Raw genomic sequence first — 13,508 nt, 5'->3', positions numbered from 1 at the left:
CTGCTGGAGGCGGACAAAAGTGCTATATGGTCCCGCCCCCAAATGTGGTACTACCAATCAATGGGCGCCGCCATGTTTCACAGCCGGAAGAGGTACTCTTCTTATTGTCCTCGGGGGGAAAACGTGCTACGGAGAAGGCCGTAGGGTCCGGTGCTGAGCCCCAAACCTGACGAGGCTTACTTGCAGACCTCTCTTGGAGGTGAGGTGAAATGAGGAGGATTTTATATCCATGGGTGTAGGTGACAAAGGGGTTGCCTGGGTTTTCTCATGCTTAGCGAGAGACTTTTCCTGTCCGTGCTATTTTTCCCGCCCAGACGGCCCTCCCCACTCAGCGCAGTAGGGCTCGCGTCCTTTCGACTTCTCCGGCGCGCCGTCCCCAGAGAAGTTTGGGGGGGTGGAGTCGGCCTTGCTCCGCCCGTCTTCCCAGGACGTCCGACGGTGTCCGCTGCTATGGCGACGCTGCTCCGCGGGGTGCTGCGCCCGCTCTGCGCCTTCCGAGACAGTCCGGGCCCTCCTGCAGGCAAGCGGCCGGGGCGCGGGAAGGAGGGCCGGGGACGTGCCCCGCTCCGCTCCTTTGACCGCGCGGCTGTTTTCTTGCCCGGCAGGTGTTCGCCTCCGAGCCGTGAGCCATGGCGCCGGCCTGCTCTACCCCGAACACATCCCCACCTCTCCGCTGCAGAAGGTGCTGCTGGCCGCCGGCTCTGCCGGAATGGCGCTCTACGATCCCTATCGCCACGGTAAAGCAGCCCGCGCCGCCGGCGCTTTACTGGAGCAACTGCTGCTGCTAAGTCGCTTCAGTCGTTGTCCGACTCTGTGCGACCCCATAGACGGCAGCCCACCAGGCTCCGCCGTCCCTGGGATTCTCCAGGCAAGAACACTGGAGTGGGTTGCCATTTCCTTCTCCAGTGCATGAAAGGGAAAAGTGAAAGTGAAGTCGCTCAGTCGTGTCCGACTCTTAGCGACCCCATGTACTGTAGCCTACCAGGCTCCTCCCTCCATGGGATTTTCCAGGCAAGAGTACTGGAGTGGGGTGCCATTGCCTTCTCCGACTGCAGCAACTAGGGCTCCGGAATGATGCTGAAGCTCCAATGCTTTGGCCACCTGATGCGAAGAGCCGACTCATTGGAAAAGACCCCGATGCTGGGAAAGATTGAAGACAGGAGAAGGGGGCCACAGAGGATGAGATGGTTGGATGGCATCACCGACTCAATGGACATGAGTTTGAGCAAACGGCAGGAGATAGTGAAGGACAGGGAATTCTGGCCTGCTGCAGACCATCGCGTCCATAGGGTCGCAAAGAGTCGGACAGGACTGACCGACTGAACAACAATAACGGGGGTCCGGGGCCAGTGCACCCTTGCCTTGAAAGCCCAGCAGGTCCTGGCCATTGTCAAAGCCTCCCCATTTGTTTGGTTATCTGGAGATTGGACTAGGCCAGGGAACCCAAACCAGGCTGCAAGTCATAATCACCTGAAACATTCATAAAAATGTAGATGCCAGGGTCCCACCCTAAATTTACGCAATTGGAATCTGCCAGGAGTGGGGAGGCGAGGATGGAAGGAAAGTGGGATCTGAGCTTCTGCCTTTTTAAACTGCTTCCTGGGAGATTCTGTTACCCAGACACCCTGAGAACCTCTGGACTAGATAATTTATGAGCGCCCATCAAATGATAACATCCTATTAGCGTTTGGGATCGTGCATGGCACGTAATAAATGCTCGATAAATGTTTGCTGGATGTTTTAATAGGACACTTTGGGATCCTACAGTGTTTTTCTCATCCCCTCTACGATTCTTAGGCCTGAAAGCACTATTATTCTTTCCAGTAAAAATGATAATGCTGACTTCCCACTGAGCCCTTATTTTACTTGCTCACTGTGCTAAGTTTTATATGTATAACCTTGACTTTTAACATTAACCGTAAAAGAAAGGTATTACCTGCACTTCACATATTAGGACACTGAAGATTGGAAACGTGAAGCAGTTTGCACACAGTCACCTACATAGAGATCAAAATGGGGCTCGAACCCAGCACTGTCTGATACCAGAGCCTACCCATCCACAGAGACGTGACATTCTGTTCTGATGATGGATGTGAAAGTGATTTATTAACTCTTTGGAGCTTTGTGCTAGCCAGAGCCACCTTACCCCCCTAGACTGATAACAGTAATAACTATAGCCATATTGAGCTTTATTGTGTGCCAGGTGATTCACTGTTTAACTTGAATCTTCATAACTAAGAGCTAGATACTCTGTTTTATCATGTATGAGATAAAGGTTTAGACCAGGTCAGATGATTCACCTAAGATCATAGCCTCGATTTGTCCCCATTTTTTTTCCTTTCAGACATGGTTGCAGTTCTGGGAGAGACCACAGGACGCCGTACCCTGAAGGTTCTCAGGGACCAGATGAAGAGGGATCCAGAGGGTGCCCAGATCCTGCAGTAGGTCCCAGCTCTGCCTGGGAGATTAAGGGCATTCTTTGGGGATTCTGATCTCTCTGGAATCACATGGTGTTCCTCTAGGGAACTCTTCTTGATACCATGGCCATGGATGGTTGCACAGGCTGGGCAGTGCCCAACTCCATGGATGCCATTCACATAGGCACTCTGATGACCTCTGGACAGTGCAGTATGGTGGCCTCAGCCCAATTCCAACAGCAGGGCTCTTGTGCCTTCACTAACGTCCCATAACGTATGCTGCCTGTAACCCGCACCCCTGCACTTCCCTGTGTGAATACCCAGATCACACCTGAGGCCTGTTTATCTAAGGCAGAAACCACAGCCTTAGTTTGTGGTAGTCTCTTCAGCCCCTGCCACCGGCCTGGCCAGTAGCAGGGGCTCCGTTAGGACTTGACCCCATTGCTGCCCTCTGCCCCTTCACCTCTCACACCCTTGATCTAGCTGGACCTTTCACCTGCCTTTGCTGGTGCCTTCCCAGTATCTGAGTCCTGCCTTCTGCTTCACAGGGAGCGTCCCCGGATCTCGCTGTCCACCCTCGACATGAGCAAGCTCCGGAGTCTGCCCAAGGGCTCCTTTGGCTGCGCGTATCTCCATTTCCTGGATGTGAATGTGAGTCTGCAGCTTCTGTGCATTCGGCAGTCACCAGGGAGGGCAGATGAATGGCACATGAGTAATGTCCTGAGAAACGAGGGGCCTGAGCCTCCGCCATGGGCAGGAGGACCTTGCGGTCTCTCGTGCCAAGGCATCATCATTTTCTGTGGTACAGGCACCTGGGCCAGGAGCATCACTCCAAGCAATTACACTGGCCTGCACTTACTAACCTCTACTGCGTGCCACGTAGTGGGTTCACACGTGATCTCACCGAATTCTCCCCAACAACTCTGCCAAGATGAGGAAACTAAGGCTCAGAGGGCTTAAGCAACTTGCTGATTTCACAGGCCAGGATTAATGGAGGCAATATTCAAATCAGGATTATGCTCTTAACTATCACATTGTGTCCCCTATTGTAGAGCCAGTGTGCCCCTTGGGTGTGACAAGTTGTGGCACTCTCCAGCCCCAGCCAGAGAGGACAAGGACTGGGGGGCAGGACCCCCAACTACTGAGGAACTCATTCATTTCTTCAGAATCAGTCATGTACCATCCACTGATCCAAGTGTGGGGATATAGTGGCAACCTAGACAGACAAGGTCTTGCCCTCATGGAACTAATATTCTAGATGGGGGTGGGGTAGACCATAAAGTAGTAAAAGAAGAAAACTTTTATATGAAAATTCAGGCACAATGTTTATTTAGTACTTAAAACATACCAGATGGGACTTTTCTGGTGGTCCAGTGGTTAAGAATCTGCCTTCCAGTGCAGGGGCACAGGTTCAATCCCCAATGAGGGAACTAAGATCCCGCATGCCTCACAGTGCAGCCAAAAGAGGAAACATCACACCAGACAGTGTCCTCAGCTGCTGGGACAGAGTGACTCAAACTAGGAAAGCGCCTGTCCTTGTGGGGCTTCTGTTCTAGCGGGTGGTGCTGTGAGGACAACAGTCTACTCGATAGACGGCAAGGGTGGGGTCGGGGTGGCCGGTGGCCACTTCCAACAGGGTGGTCATAGGAGGCCCTGCTGAAACACCGTGTACCTCAGACTGGAACTCGAACCCAGCCAAAACCCACAGTCTTGAAGCTCAGGTTCTTGTCATCACAGACAATTGAGAGACAAAGTGATAAGTAAGAAGTGGATTTATTCAGAGAGAAACACACTTCACAGACAGAGTGTGGGCCACTGCAGACGGCGAGAGTGGTGGCCTCGAAATGTGGCAGGGTTCATTTTTTTATGGGCTGGGTAATTGCATAGGCTAATGAGTGGGAGGATTATTGCAACCATTATGGGGAAGGGGTGGAGATTTCCTGGAGGCTGAGCAGGAGTCAGTTCTTTTTTTTTTTTTTTTTAATATATCTAAAAATATTTATTTATTTATTTGTTTCATTAGTTTATTTTCTATTTTTTAACTTTACAATATTGTATTTGTTTTGCCATACAATGACATGAATCCACCATGGGTGTACATGTTTTCCCCCTCCAGAACCCCCCTTCCACCTCCCTCCCCATCCTGTCCCTCCAGGTCATCCCAGTACACCAGGCCCAAGCACCCTGTATCATGCATTGAACCTGGACTGGTGATTCGTTTCACATATGATAATTTACATGCTTCCATGCCATTCTCCCATATCATCCTGCCCTCCCCTCTCCCATAAGGAGTCAATTCTGAGGAGAGCTGGGGAAAAGCATTCTGAGCAGAGGAACTGGCAAGTGCGAGGCTATGTGTGTTTAGGAAAAGGAAAACTGATCCATGTGGCCAGTATAGCTTCAGAGGAATGAGTTGTGGGGAGGCAGCCAGTGGGCTGGGAGGTCGGTCTAGCTCAGCCAGGCCCTGTGTGCCACGGGAAGTGTTACCCCCAAACTGGGTTACCCCCAAAGCCACTCTTGGTGGGTGTTGAGCCTAAAGATACAACCAAACCAAAGATCAGGAGAAGGAAGGATTTATTACTTGCAGTGGTATGGAGAACACCAGGGATCTTTCCCAAAGCACAGTCTGTTAACAGCAAAATTGGGGAAACTTTAAGCTAACAGTATATTCATATTCATGAAGGGGCTTGTCGTTGTTCAGAATTCCATAGACAGGAGCGTGGCGAGCTTCAGTCCAGTTCAGTTTAGTCACTCAGTCGTGTCCAGCTCTTTGCAACTCCATGGACTGCGGCATGCCAGGCTTCCCTATCCATCACCATCTCCCAGAGCTTGTTCAAACTTATTTCCATTGAGTCGATGATGCCATCCAACTATCTCGTCCTCTGTCATCCCTTTCTCCTCCTGCCTTCAATCTTTCCCAGCACCAGGGTCTTTTCTAATGAGTCGGCTCTTTGCATCAGGTGGCCAAAGTATTGGAGCTTCAGCTTCAGCATCAGTCCTTCCAATGAATATTCGGGACTGATTTCTTTGAGGATTGACTGGTTTGATCTCCTTGCAGTCCAAGGGACTCTTAAGAGTCTTCTCAAACACCACAGTTCAAAATCATCAATTCTTCGATGCTCAGCTTTCTTTATGGTTCAGCTCGCACATGCATACGTGATCACTGGAAAAACCATAGCTTTGACTAGACGGACCTTTGTTGGCAAAGTAATGTCTCTGCTTTTAAATATGCTGTCTAGGTTTCTCATAGCTTTTCTTCCAAGGAGCAACCATCTTTTAATTTCATGGCTGCAGTTACCATCTTCAGAGATTTTGGAGCCCCCCAAAATAAAAGTCTCTCACTTTTTCCATTGTTTCCCCATCTATTTGCCTTGAGGTGATGGGACCAGATGCCATGATCTTACTTTTCTGAATGTTGAGTTTTAAGCCAGCTTTTTCACTCTCCTCTTTCACCTTCATCAAGAGGCTCTTTAGTTCCTCTTTGCTTTCTGCCATAAGGGTGGTGTCTTCTGCATATCTGAGGTTATTGATATTTCTCCTGGCAATCTTGATTCCAGCTTCTGCTTCATCCAGCCTGGCAGTTCGCATGATGTGCTCTGCATATATTCTTGCAAACTCCGGGAGTTGGTGATGGACAGGGAAGCCTGGAGTGCTGCAGTCCATGGGGTTGCAGAGCCGAACGTGAATGAGCAACTGAACTCTTCATATAAGTTAAATAAGCAGGGTGACAATATACAGCCTTGACATACTCCTTTCCCAATTTTGTTGTTCCATGTCCAGTTCTAACTGTTGTTTCTTGACCTGCATACAGGTTTCTCAGGAGGCAGGTAAGGTGGTCTGGTATTCCCATCTCTTGAAGAAGTTTCATTTGTTGTGATCTACACAGTCAAAGGCTTTAACATAGTCAGTGAAGCAGTAGATGTTTTTCTGGAATTCTCTTGCTTTTTCTATGATCCAACCAATGTTAGTAATTTGATCTCTGGTTCCTCTGCCTTTTCTAAATCCAGCTTGAACATCTGGAAGTTCTCGGTTCATGTACTGTTGAAACCTAGCTTGGAGAATTTTGAGCATTATTTTACTAGCATGTGAGATGAGTGCAATTGTGCGGTAGTTTGAACATCCTTTGGCATTGCCTTTCTTGGGGGTTGGAGTGAAAACTGACCTTTTCTAGTCCTGTGGCCACTGCTGAGTTTTCCAAATTTCCTGGCATAATGAGTGCAGCACTTTCACAGCATCATCTTTTAGGATTTGAAATAGCTCAGCTGGAATTCCATCACCTCCACTAGCTTTATTCATAGTGATGCTTCCAAAGGCCCACTTGACTTCACATTCTAGGATGTCTGGCTCTAGGTCAGTGATCACACCATGGTCGTTATCTAGGTCATTAAGATTTTTTTTTGTACAGTTCTTCTGTGTATCCTTGCCACCTCTTCCTGATATCGTCTACTTCTTTTAGTTCCATACTGTTTCTGTCCTTTATTGTGCCCATCTTTGCATGAAATGTTCCCTTGGTATCTCTAATTTTGTTGAAGAGATCTTTAGTTTTTCCCATTCTATTGTTTTCCTCTATTTCTTTGCATTGTCCACTTAGGAAGGCTTTCTTATCTCTCCTTGCTGTTCTCTGGAACTCTGCGTTCAGATGGATATATCTTTCCTTTTCCCCTTTGCCTTCACTTCTCTTCTTTTCTCAGCTATTTGTAAGGCCTCCTCAGACAACCATTTTGCCTTTTTGCATTTCTTTTCCTTGGGGATGGTTTTGATCACTGCCCCCTGTACAATGTCACAAACCTGCATCCATAGTTCTTCAGGCACTCTACCAGATCTTAAGCAGAGAATTCAGCATAGAATTGGGGCAAAGGTCTACAGGGTCCAAATCTTAGTTGATTGATGTCAGGAGAGTCAGAGAAGGTCAACATCATCATTTCTTAGGTTTTAAATAGTCTGGGCTCTTAGCCTGTAGATACCACCCTCCACCTGGGTGGGGACCTTAGTTCCTATAGAAAAGTGTAAAGATACATATCAGATTGTTAATGTATACTCTTTGAGGAGGAACTGGGACTCTTTTATACTTGAACTATTATTACTTGACGGCTCAGACGGTAAGGAGTCTGCCTGCAGTGCCAGAGACCCAGATTCGATCCTTGGGTTGGGAAGATCCCCTGGAGAAGGAAATGGCAACCCACTCTAGTATTCTTGCCTGGAGAATCCCATGGACAGAGGAGCCTGGGGAGCTACAGTCCATGGGGTCACAAAGAGTCAGACATGACTGAGCAACTAACACTTTCATTTCTCTTTCATTGTTTCTTGACTGCTTTTCCTCTATTCCTGCATCCCTTTATTCCTTTAAGATCATTAATTACTGAGACATGTTGAAGGGCAAGCATTGTGTCCAGGCTTAGATCACAAGTTGACTTAGGCCAAGATGGCTTCTCTAATGTCAAGAATGTCATGCCTGGTTCTCTTTCTCCATGGGCTCCCTACCCTATCTGCTTAGAGACAAAGTATGTATTTTGTAATAGAAGCAATAGGAAGCCATGGAGGTTTCGAGCCAGATAGTAAGGTGGTCTGCTTTCTAAAAGGACCTTAGGCTATAGCAGGGCAGAGTCCCTGTTCCTACTCTCCCTGCCCCCCAGCACATACACATCCCGTCAGAGCACCTCGGTCAAGTCACCATCCAGTCCAGCTGCAGGAGCCAACCAGACTGGAGGAGGTGAGAGAGTGAGCCAAGATTGCTCTCCAGCTAGGTTTCTCAACGTTGCCACTGTTGACTTTTGGGGCTGGAGAGTTCTTTGTTGTAGGGCAGCGCTGTGCATTGTAGGAAACATCCCTGGCTTCTACATACTAGATTCCAGTAGCACTTGCCCCACTAAGTTGTGACAACCTTAAATGTCTCCAGACACTGCAGCTATCCCTGGGTAGACGGTTGAGAACATCTGCTTTAGATTATTGTCCCTGAGAAAATAATCATCTTCCTATCCTCTCCTGTACTGCTCCCTATTGCCCGTGCCATACTACTTTTATACTGTCACCCAGAAATTTCACCAAGATGCAAGTTTATTTCATCAATGGGAAGTCCTGACTTGCTCCAGGGTGACCTGCTCCAGGTACCACCCAGACAAAGATACTCTCCTTCTGAAGTCCCCCAGAGCCTTCTGTCCTATTTTTGTAGAGGGGATGGGACTGCCAAGGCCTCCCTAGGCACCTTGCCCAGCCACAGCCTTAAGTAACAGCCCTGGAGATTGTGACACTTCTAGAATATAGAAACCCGGCAGCCCACAAAATGTAAGGGAACACCTTTGTCCCAGTGGAGGCTTAGATCAAAGGTCAAGGTGAGGCCACCTCCCCTGAGACTGACTGCTAGCTTTTCTTTCCATCTTTAAAGCCTTGGGCAAATCACTTGACCTCTGAGCCTCAGATTCTTTATCTGAGGTAAAGAAACCTCTTGTTTATCTTCCAAGGCACTTATATGGCTGATTAATAATGGATGTTAAGGCTTTGGAATCCAGCAGGCAGTGCTGGATTCCTGACTCAGCCACTTGATTAGCTGTGTGATCGCTGACAAAGTTACTTTATCTCTCCTTTTTTTCTTATCTGTATCTAAGGCTGATAGCAATATCTACCCTGAGGTGGCCTCAGGACGTGGCATGACAGTATGTATGGAGGACTTCATACAGTGCTGGCACATAGTAGGTGTCGGCCGGCACTGACCACCTTCAGCTTCACACAGCAGATAGAACTCTATAGAAGAAATTAGAAGCAGGGACCCAAAGAAGTCACAAACACAGACCATGGCACTGGGCCGGCAGCCCCCAAAATAAAGGCACCAAATCCCTTGACCTCTGGACAGGCTGAGCTCATGCTCTAAACCTAGGAAGACCTACTCTGCATGGTGCAGCTGAGAACTCAGAGAGGCAGTGGGTGGGAACAGAAGGACAGTTGCTATCCCTGCCTGGGGTCAGAAAGTGCCTGGGACTGGCCTTTTACTCCTGCATTTACAAGAAGTTGATTCCCAGGCCTTGGAGACAGAACAGAGACCCCGGTCCTGGGCTGATGATGGGCTACTGCACACCATGAAGGGAATTTAGAACCTGCTGCTATCAGATAAACAAAATAGAAACAGGTAGAATTACTTTTAATAACATATCTTTTTTTCATGTGCTAAAATACCATTTCAGTATGTAATCGATACTAATTGAGATTTCACATTATTCTTGTCATGCCAAGTCTTGGCGCGCCTGTGTGTATTTCACACATACAGCACATCTCAGTTGGCACTTGTCACATTTCAAGGCTTGGTGGCTGCCATGATTGGCTTCTGTACCCCACAGTGCCAGTGTGAACGAGAGACATTAACCATCACGTGCACCAAACATTATGATACAGTCATGTCAGATACCACAAAAAAGTACTGGGTGCTATAAGGGACCATAACGTGGACCTGATCTGTCTGAAGGTCAAGGTTAGCCTCCTGCAGAAGGGACACTTAAGCCAGGTTGTGAAGGACAGGTAGGAATTGTCAAGGTGAAAGAGCACCCTAGGCTGGGAGCAGCTCATCTGAAGAAGTGAGGGCTTTGGGTGCTTCTTTTCTCCGCCCCCTCATTTTATTTCCAATTGTGGTTCAAAAAAAAAAAGGCACCATAAGATTTACTATCTTCAGTTCAATTCAGTCGCTCAGTCGTGTCCGACTCTTTGCGACCCCATGAATCGCAGCACAGCAGGCCTCCCTGTCCATCACCAACTCCTGGAGTCTACCCATACCCATGGCCATTGAGTCACTGATGCCATCCAGTCATCTCATCCTCTGTCGTCCCCTTCTCCTCCTGCCCCCAATCCTTCCCAGCATTAGGGTCTTTTCCAATGAGTCCACTCTTCGCATGAGGTGGCCAAAGTATTGGAGTTTCAGCTTCAACGTCAGTCTTTCCAATGAACACCCAGGACTGATCTCCTTTAGGATGGATTGGTTGGATCTTCTTGCAGTCCAAGGGACTCTCAAGAGTCTTCTCCAACACCAGTGCTTCTTTTCTCCACCCCCTCATTTTATTTCCAATTGTGGTTCAAAAAAAAAAAGGCACCATAAGATTTACTGTCTTAGTCATCTCTAAATGGGCAGTTCAGTAGTGTGTTAAATATAGACACATTGTTGTGAAACCAATCACTGGAGCTTTTTCATCTTATAAAAACTGAAACTCTATATCAGTAAGTACCTCTTGCTTCCCCCTCCCCTCCAGGGGTTTCTGAGATTGCAGCAAGGGATGTATATCCTGTGTGAGTTGGGGTAGGCCAAGGGGGCACCCCCTATATTCCCTGTCTGCAGACTCCCCTGTCAGCAGATGGGGACAGACCTAAAGTCCTGAGATAGTTCTGGTGCGGTGTAAATTTGGTGGCGTGGTTGGGAGTCGAGGGGAGGCTGGGAAATTGGACCCTGGGAACCACGAGGAAGGGGTCGAGGAATGGCTTATGGTTGTCAGGGGGCTTTCCCAGTGGCTCAGACAGTAAAGAATCTGCCTGCAATTCAGGAGACCCGGGTTCAATCCCTGGGTCTGGAAGATTCCCGTGGAGAAGGAAATGGCAACCCACTCCAGTATTCTTGCCTGGAAAATCCATGGATGGAGAAGCCTGGCAGGCTACAGTCCATGGGGTCGCAAAGAGTTGGACACAACCGAGCGACTTCACTTTCATGATTGTCAGAGGGTCTCCCCAGACACTCGCGCGCCCACCCGCTTCGTGGACGACGAGGAGCTGGCATACGTGATCCAGCGGTACCGGGAAATCCACGACATGCTCCACACCCTGCTGGGCATGCCCACCAACATCCTGGGTGAGTGCTGGCCAGCCGGCAGTCCCTGGGTGCCCCCGGAGTGGGGGTGGGGCGGAGCATACCCCGTGAGGGGCCTGGGTGGGGCGGGGCCCTCCATTCAGCCTGTCTCCTGGTCTGTCTGCAGGGCCAGGTCAGGGCACACCTGTTTCAGCTGCTCACCAGTTAACTGACCTGGCGCCTTAATTTTAGCTTTACCCGAACATCGTGGTGTATCTGGGCCACACATCCCCGTCCTCCACCCCCAGTACCTCTGACAGCTCCTCCACTGACGTGGCAGTGTCCAGACACCTGGGCTCCCCACGCTCTGAAACCCTGAACGATTCCCAGAGGCCTGGACTTCTCACCCTGGCTTTTAGAGTCCCGCACTCTGACCCCAGGCTTCCTTTCCAGCCCTTACCTCCTTCAGCTCTTTCTTGGACCCTCTCCCCCAATCCCCAAGCCAAGTGCCCCAAGGCCCAGCACCGGCTGGGACTGGGCACTGCCGACCCCTGGTAGAGATCAGAGTGGAACAGACGCCTCACCTTGTCCTGCCCTGAGCATCATTGGCTTCTCCTCCTCCGGCCCATCTTCACTTCTCACTCACTTCCCCACCCTGCCTGCCAGGAGAGATCGTGGTGAAGTGGTTTGAGGCTGTCCAGACCGGCCTGCCCATGTGCGTCCTGAGTGCACTCTTCGGACCGATCCGACTCAGCGCCCAGTAAGTTCTCAAGTGCTGAGGAGTCGGGAAGGTTCAGGGCTCCAGGAAATGGGAAGAGCCCACAGCCTTTCTGAGCAGCCCCAGTGGATCTCAGGAAGCCAGGATGGGAAGGCTGGGGCAGAGCGTGAACCTGGCCTGGCACAGGGGCTCCAGGATGAGGCTTCGTGAAGCTTGGACATTTCATAGAACTTGAGGGTTTCTCGGGCCAGGCCCCTGTATCGAGCAAGAACAGTTGGGTCAGGAAACCTGGGGCCAGGGGGCGGGGGGGTGCGGGTTCCTGGGGATGCAGTCTGACTTAGTTTCTGGAGGTAGGGGGAGCTCTCGTTTAAAGCTGGGCTTTGGCGTGTTCAAAATGTGTGGCTTTGAGCACAAGGCTTTTACCTCACTGAGCTTCTGCTTCCTCATCTGAAAATTGGGGCTGGGAACTACCTCCTCTTGGGTCTGTGTGTGGATTAACCGAGGACACGCACATCCACTCAGGGCAGGCGGCGTGCCTGGCGCTCAGGACCCCGTGTCCTGTCTTCTCTGTCCTCTGCGGCCCCACAGGAGCCTGCAATTGCTGATCTCGGAGCTGATCCCATGGGCAGTTGAGAATGGCCGCAGAGCCCCGTGTGTCCTCAACGTGTACTACGAGCGGCGCTGGGAACAGCCCCTGCAGACTCTGCGGCAGGAGCTGGGCATCACGGAGCCGCCCCTGTGTGTGGAGGGCCTGGTATAGACCCCGAGCACCTGAGGCCCCACCCCACCCCACCCCCCGCTTCCTCCGGGGGTGCAGCACGCCTGTGCCAGTACCGGGGTTCCTCCTCTGTGAACTCTGACCCTTGACGTTGCTCATCATAATTTATCATAACAGCTGCTGAGCGGCTTTGAAGGCCAACCCAGGAGGGAGCAGCCAGTGGAGCTCCTGGGGGAGCCAGAAGTGAACCCCGAGTGCTCAGGGATTGCTCAGGTCCACAAGCCATGTGCCCGACCCCTCCCTGCCAGCCAGTGTTCTCTGGGTGCCAGGCGGCGGGGGGGGTGCTCTTCACAGGGGGAAGGGCTGCCCTTGATTCCCAAGGCCTGACAAAGAGGGAGGCAGAGGGGGAGGCAGGTCTCTGCTGTCTGAATAAAGGCTCCCATCAGGTCCCGAGTCTGCTTCTCCCGTCTCTGCCCGGTGCTGCCCATGACCCTGGCAGACTTGGACCTTCTAGCGCTGAGGGCGGATGGACACTCCCTCCAGCCAGAGCTTCTGCTGCTTTTCCCTGCTCCTCTGGGATTCGAATTCCCCACTCCTCCTCCGCCTTCTAGCAGAGGGACTTAGGGCAAATCCCTTCCGCTCTGTGGACCTGTTGCATCATCAGTAGAAGGGACTGAAGTGGCCCCCACCTCCCAGGGTTGCCCTGGGGTTCGTGAGGTGATGCCCAGAGAAGGGGCCCAAGCAGGAGCGGTTCTATTCTTGCTGTGTTCGCAGTGGGAGGAGGTGGCTGTGAGGCTGCAGGCTCCCTTTGGAGTAGCAGCCAGGCATTTTCCTTGAGTCAGAGCCAAGAAGTGTGGACAGGAAAGGTGAAGAGCGTTGTCGGGAGGGTAGGTGGCCCTG

General features: G+C 50.7%; 1 protein-coding gene across 6 annotated transcripts; it reads left to right on the top strand.

Moving 5' to 3' along the window:
- Window positions 1-106: 106 nt before the first annotated feature.
- COQ4 (coenzyme Q4) lies at window positions 107-13,055 on the top strand. Of its 6 annotated transcripts, XM_081587053.1 has the most exons (9): window positions 107-199; window positions 315-520; window positions 606-737; window positions 2,345-2,441; window positions 2,966-3,068; window positions 11,106-11,235; window positions 11,839-11,932; window positions 12,479-12,628; window positions 12,786-13,055. In XM_081587053.1, the coding sequence occupies exons 2-9, from the start codon at window positions 451-453 to the stop codon at window positions 12,790-12,792; spliced, it is 783 nt and encodes a 260-aa protein (XP_081443179.1). In that variant the 5' UTR covers window positions 107-199; window positions 315-450; the 3' UTR covers window positions 12,793-13,055. The 6 variants fall into 6 exon arrangements, with proteins under 6 accessions (XP_081443179.1, XP_081443180.1, XP_081443177.1 ...); XM_081587054.1 differs by having other exon boundaries at window positions 107-520; XM_081587051.1 differs by lacking the exon at window positions 12,786-13,055 and having other exon boundaries at window positions 12,479-12,746.
- Window positions 13,056-13,508: the final 453 nt, after the last annotated feature.

This window comes from Giraffa tippelskirchi, chromosome 4, assembly GCF_054371585.1.
Source record: "Giraffa tippelskirchi isolate mGirTip1 chromosome 4, T2T-mGirTip1v1.2.pri, whole genome shotgun sequence".
Taxonomy (NCBI): Eukaryota; Metazoa; Chordata; class Mammalia; order Artiodactyla; family Giraffidae; genus Giraffa; species Giraffa tippelskirchi.
The sequence above is the reverse complement of the archived record's forward strand: the minus strand, read 5'-3'. Positions and strand labels throughout refer to the sequence as shown.

What these genes read in the sequence shown, in the direction of transcription:
- COQ4 (XM_081587049.1), top strand. Translation starts at nt 268, where the DNA reads ATGCTTAGCGAGAGACTTTTCCTGTCCGTGCTATTTTTCCCGCCCAGA. An exon ending in CAGTCCGGGCCCTCCTGCAG is followed by an intron (nt 521 to 605) that starts GCAAGCGGCCGG and finishes CTTGCCCGGCAG; the next exon opens with GTGTTCGCCTCCGAGCCGTG. An exon ending in CTACGATCCCTATCGCCACG is followed by an intron (nt 738 to 2,344) that starts GTAAAGCAGCCC and finishes TTTTCCTTTCAG; the next exon opens with ACATGGTTGCAGTTCTGGGA.